Source organism: Chiloscyllium plagiosum, unplaced genomic scaffold (assembly GCF_037043375.1).
Source record: "Chiloscyllium plagiosum isolate Xiang-an unplaced genomic scaffold, Cpla_swu_hap1 HiC_scaffold_31, whole genome shotgun sequence".
NCBI classification, from domain to species: Eukaryota; Metazoa; Chordata; class Chondrichthyes; order Orectolobiformes; family Hemiscylliidae; genus Chiloscyllium; species Chiloscyllium plagiosum.
The window spans coordinates 5,174,139-5,180,138 of record NW_028270169.1 but is presented as its reverse complement, the minus strand read 5'-3'; the positions used below and the strand labels follow the sequence as shown (position 1 = coordinate 5,180,138).

Sequence of the window (6,000 nt, the reverse complement as noted above, 5' to 3'; positions counted from 1 at the left end):
CCTGCTGTCTGTACTCCAGGGGTGCTCTCACTAAGATCCTGTCTAGTTGCAGAAACACATCCCTGCTCCTGTGTTTGGATCCTCTCGCTATGAAAGCCAACAAACCCTCTTCACCGCTTATTTTCAGCAACTGATGTATGAAGACACCCAGGTCTTGTATTTTTTAATTGCAAATATATACTTTATTCATAACTTTTTTTTATATACATACACAGTTGCTGAAGCATTTCTGTACAGTCTTTGCACATGACTAACAACAGATATTGAAAATTTGGCATTCCCTGCAGTTGTAAATAAACCAAAGGCATTTTGTATTCACAAGGACAATATTTGTGTACCTGTGAAATACCTGGAGGCATCCAGTAAATGAATGGACCCCAAGTGGATAACCTCACATTGATCCAAATGAGACTGCACTCACTCACTGACTCACTCACACTCACTCAGTATATCCCAATCACACTCCAACATCCCTGCATCCACCTCACAGCTCACCCTCTCACCCAGCTTCGTGTCGTCTGCAGACTCGGAGAGATGACATTGTGTTTCTTGTCTAAATCATGGCTGTATTTTGTGAATAATCAGATATTGAAACGTTGGCTCTCTTGCCAATGGCCAATGGTGAGCGATGGAAGGTGAGGATTGACATGTTGCTCGGCCAATAACAGGGATGAAGTCGGTGATCCGTCCAGGATTGATGTGTTGGGGCAACAATGACAGACATGAATATGCCCAATCAGAGTTAGTGACCCTAACCCCTCTCCCCCTAAACCTATGCCCTCTAGTTCTGGACTCCCCCACTCCAGGGAAAAGACTTTGCCTGTTTATCCTATCCATGTCCCTCATAATTTTGTAAACCTCTATAAGGTCACCCTCAGCCTCCGATGCGCCAGGGAAAACAGCCCCAGCCTGTTCAACCTCTCCCTGTAGCTCAAATCCTCAAACCCCAGCAACATCCTTGTAAATCTTTCCTGAACCCTTTCAAGTTTCACAACTTCTTTCCGATAGGAAGGAGACCAGAATTGCACACAATATTCCAACAGTGGCCTAACCAATGTCCTGTACAGCCGCAACATGATCTCCCAACTCCTGTACTCAATACTCTGACCAATAAAGGAAAGCATACCAAACGCCTTCTTCACTATCCTATCCACCTGCGACTCTACTTTCAAGGAGCTATGAACCTGCACTCCAAGGTCTCTTTGTTCAGCAACACTCCCGAGGACCTTACCATTAAGTGTATAAGTCCTGCTAAGATTTGATTTCCCAAAATGCAGCACCTCGCATTTATCTGAATTAAACTCCATCTGCCATTTCTCAGCCCATTGGCCCATCTGGTCCAGATCCTGTTGTAATCTGAGGTAACCCTCTTCGCTGTCCACTACACCTCCAATTTTGGTGTCATCTGCAAACTTACTAACTGTACCTCTTCTGCTCGTATCCAAATCATTTATGTAAATGACAAAAAGTAGAGGACCCAGCACCGATCCTTGTGGCACTGCACTGGTCACAGGCCTCCAGTCTGAAAAACAACCCTCCACCACCACCCTCTGTCTTCTACCTTTGAGCCAGTTCTGTATCCAAATGGCGAGTTCTCCCTGTATTCCATGAGATCTAACCTTGCTAATCAGTCTCCCATGGGGAACCTTGTCGAACGCCTTACTGAAGTCCATGTAGATCACATCTACCGCTCTGCCCTCATCAATCCTCTTTGTTGCTTCTTCAAAAAACTCAATCAAGTTTGTGAGACATGATTTCCCACGCACAAAGCCATGTTGATTATCCCTAATCAGTCCTTGCCTTTCCAAATACATGTACATCCTGTCCCTCAGGATTCCCTCCAACAACTTGCCCACCACTGAGGTCAGGCTCACCGGTCTATAGTTCCCTGGCTTGTCCTTACCACCCTTCTTAAACAGTGGCACGTTTGCCAACCTCCAGTTTTCGGCACCTCACCTGTGACTATCGATGATACAAATATCTCAGCAAAAGGCCCAGAAATCACTTCTCTAGCTTCCCACAGAGTTCTAGGGTACACCTGAACAGGTCCTGGGGATTTATCCACCTTTATGCGTTTCAAGACATCCAGCACTTCCTCCTCTGTAATATGGACATTTTTCAAGATGTCACCATCTATTTCCCTACAGTCTATATCTTCCATGTCTTTTTCCACAGTAAACATTGACGCAAAATACTCGTTTAATATCTCCCCCATCTCTTACGGCTCCACACAAAGGCCGCCTTGCTGATCTTTGAGGGGTCCTATTCTCTCCCTAGTTACCCTTTTGTCCTTAAAATATTTGTAAAAACCCTTTGGATTCTCCTTAATTCTATTTTCCAAAGCTATCTCATGTCCCCATTTTGCCCTCCTGATTTCCCTATTAAGTGTACTCCTACTTCCTTTATACTCTTCTAAGGATTCACTCGATTTCTCCTGAATATACCTGACATATGCTTCCTTCTTTTTCTGAACCAAGCCCTCAATTTCTTTAGTCATCTAGCATTCCCTATACCTACCAGCCTTTCCTTTCACCCGGACAGGAATATACGTTCTCTGGATTCTTGTTATCTCATTTCTGAAGGCTTCCCATTTTCCAGCCGTCCCTTTACCTGCGAACATCTGCCCCCAATCAGCTTTCGAAAGTTCTTGCCTAATACCGTCAAAATTGGCCTTTCTCCAATTTAGAACTTCAACTTTTAGATCTGGTCTATCCTTTTCCATCACTATTTTAAATCTAATAGAATTATGGTCACTGGCCCCAAAGTGCTCCCCCACTGACACCTCAGTCACCTGCCCTGCTTTATTTCCCAAGAGTAGGTCAAGTTTTGCACCTTCTCTGGTAGGTACATCCATATACTGAATCAGAAAATTGTCTTGTACACACTTAACAAATTCCTCTCCATCTAAACCTTTAACACTATGGCAGTCCCAGTCTATGTTTGGAAAGTTAAAATCCCCTACCATAACCACCCTATTATTCTTACAGATAGCTGAGATATCCTTACAAGTTTGTTTCTCAATTTCCCTCTGACTACTGGGGGGACTATAATACAATCCCAATAAGGTGATCATCCCTTTCTTATTTCTCAGTTCCACCCAAATAACTTCCCTGGATGTATTTCCGGGAATATCCTCCCTCAGCACAGCTGTAATGCTATCCCTTATCAAAACCGCCACTCCCCCTCCTCTCTAGCCTCCCTTTCTATCCTTCCTGTAGCATTTGTATCCTGGAACATTCAGCTGCCAGTCCTGCCCATCCCTGAGCCATGTTTCCGTAATCGCTATGATATCCCAGTCCCATATTCCTAACCATGCCCTGAGTTCATCTGCCTTCCCTGTCAGGCCCCTTGCATTGAAATAAATGCAGTTTAATTTATTAGTCCTACCTTGTCCCTGCCTGCCCTAACTGTTTGACTCACTTCTGTTCTCAGCTGTACCCATCTCAGATTGATCTCTTTCCTCACTATCTCCCTGGGTTCCCCCCCCCCCCCCCCCCCCCCGCCCACATTACTAGTTTAAATCCTCCCGAGCAGCTCTCGCAAATCTCCCTGCCAGTATATTAGTCCCCTTTCAATTTAGGTGCAATCCTTCCTTCTTGTACAGGTCACTTCTACCCCAAAAGAGATCCCAATGATCCAAAAATGTGAATCCTTCTCCCATGCACCAACTCCTCAGCCATGCATTCATCTGCTCTATCCTCCTATTCCTGCCCTCACTAGCTCATAGCACTGGGAGTAATCCAGATATTACTACCCTTGAGGACCTCCTTTTTAAATTTCTGCCTAACTCTCTGTAATCTCCCTTCAGAGTCTCAACCTTTTCCCTTCCTATATCGTTGGTCCCAATGTGGACAATGACCTCCTGGTGGCCCCTCTCCCCCGTGAGAACATTCTGCACCCTCTCTGAGACATCCTTGATCCTGGCACCAGGGAAACAACACACCTTTCTGCTTTTTCTCTGCTGGCCACAGAAACATCTGTCTGTACCTCGGACTAGAGAGTCCCCTCACACAATCGATCTCTTGAAACCCGACGTACCCCTCGTTGCGTTAGGAGTGGTGTGTAACTCTTTGTCCTTTCTTGCAGTTTCCCACCATGACGCTGATGTCAGTTTCAACTGCAGTTTCATTGACTCTCCCTCAGCTGGATGGGAATCTGTCTCATTCTCCTCCTTCGGCACTGATGAGGGGGAACCTGTCTACTGTGTCCCTCCTCAGGAAGGTGAGGACCAATCTCGTGTTCAGTCCATGTGGGTACAGAGACAGGGACAGGCACAGGATACAAAGACACCCCCACCTTGCCCCACTCTGCCCTAACACCTGGACTCCCCTCATACACAGGGACATGGTCGGTCACTCTCCATGGGTCCATGGGAGAAGCAAAGACTATCCAGGAATTATTCATTGTGATAGCACATGACCCAGGAAGCTGCCTTTTGGTGCTTTGCACTGGAGCATCCTGGATATGAGATGATTATTGCCTTTAGCATTGACAATACACGACAGAATAGATGGTGAGGTGATAGTGACGACCTCTAACACCAAAGCACAATCAGTCACAAGGTTAAAGTGGGATGTTCACCAATGATCACACAATGTTCAGCACCGTTCCTAACTCCTCAGATACTGAAGCAGGCCGTGTTCAAATGCAACAAGATCTGGACAATATCCAGCCATGGGTTGACAAGTGGCAAGTAACGTTCATGCCACACAAATGCCAGACGATGACCATCACCAACAAGAGACAATCTAACCACCATCCCTTGACATTCAATGGTGTGACTATTGTGGGGTAATAACCCCTACGATCAACATCCAGGGTGGGGGGATTACCACTCACCACATAATCACAGTGACTCCAAGAGCAGGTCAGAGGTGAGGAATACTGCGGTGAGTAACTCACCTCCTGACTCCCCAAAGCCTGTCCCACCATCTACAAGGCACAAGTCAGGAGTGTGATGGAATATTCCCCATTTGCCCTGGATGGGGGCAGCTCCAACAACACTCAAGAAGTTCGACACCATCCAGGACAAAGCAGCTCCCGCTTGATTGGTACCACATCCACAAACACCCACTCCCTCCGCCACCGATGCTCAGTAGCAGCAGTGTGTACCACCTACCAGATGCACTGCAGAAATTCACCAAAGATCCTCAGACAGCATCTTCCAAACCCATGACCACTTCCATCTAGAAGGACAAGGGGCAGCAGGTACATGGGAACACCACCCCCTGCAAGGTCCCCTCCGAGCCCCTCCCCATCCTGACTTGGAAATATATCGCCGTTCCTTCACTGTCACTGAGTCAAAACCCTGGAATTCCCTACCTAAGGGCATTGTGGGTCAACCCATAGCACATGGACTGCAAAGGTTTTAGAAGGCAGCTCACCCCCACCTTCTCAAGGGGCAACTAGGGACGGGCAATAAATACTGGGCCCAGCCAGTGACACCCACATCACATGAATGAATTAAAGGAAAAACATCAAAGACGTAGCAATCGCAATGAAGAAATTGTATCCCAGTGAGAGTCAGCCCCTTCAGGAACTGTATCCCAGTGAGAGTCAGCCCCTTCAGGAACTGTATCCCAGTGAGAGACAGCTCCTTCAGGAACTGTATCCCAGTGAGAGACAGCCCCTTCAGGAACTGTATCCCAGTGAGAGACAGCCCCTTCAGGAACTGTATCCCAGTGAGAGACAGCTACTTCAGGAACTGTATCCCAGTGAGAGTCAGCCCCTACAGGAACTGTATCCCAGTGACAGTCAGCCCTTCAGGAACTGTATCCCAGTGAGAGTCAGCCCCTTCAGGAACTGTATCCCAGTGAGAGTCAGCCCCTTCAGGAACAGTATCCCAATGAGTCAGCCCCTTCAGGAACTGTATCCCAGTGAGAGTCAGCCCCTTCAGGAACGGTATCCCAGTGAGAGTCAGCCCCTTCAGGAACTGTATCCCAGTGAGAGTCAGCCCCTTCAGGAACGGTATCCCAGAGTGAGTCAGCACCTTCAGGAACT

General features: G+C 47.1%; 1 protein-coding gene across 1 annotated transcript in view; it reads left to right on the top strand.

Annotated features, from left to right (window-relative positions):
- The window catches only part of scarf1 (scavenger receptor class F, member 1), an 84,053-nt gene that overhangs the window by 54,428 nt on the left and 23,625 nt on the right, over window positions 1–6,000 (top strand). The window contains 1 exon segment of the mRNA XM_087977147.1: window positions 4,087–4,221. Within this exon segment, the coding sequence (XP_087833273.1) occupies window positions 4,087–4,221 (135 nt within the window).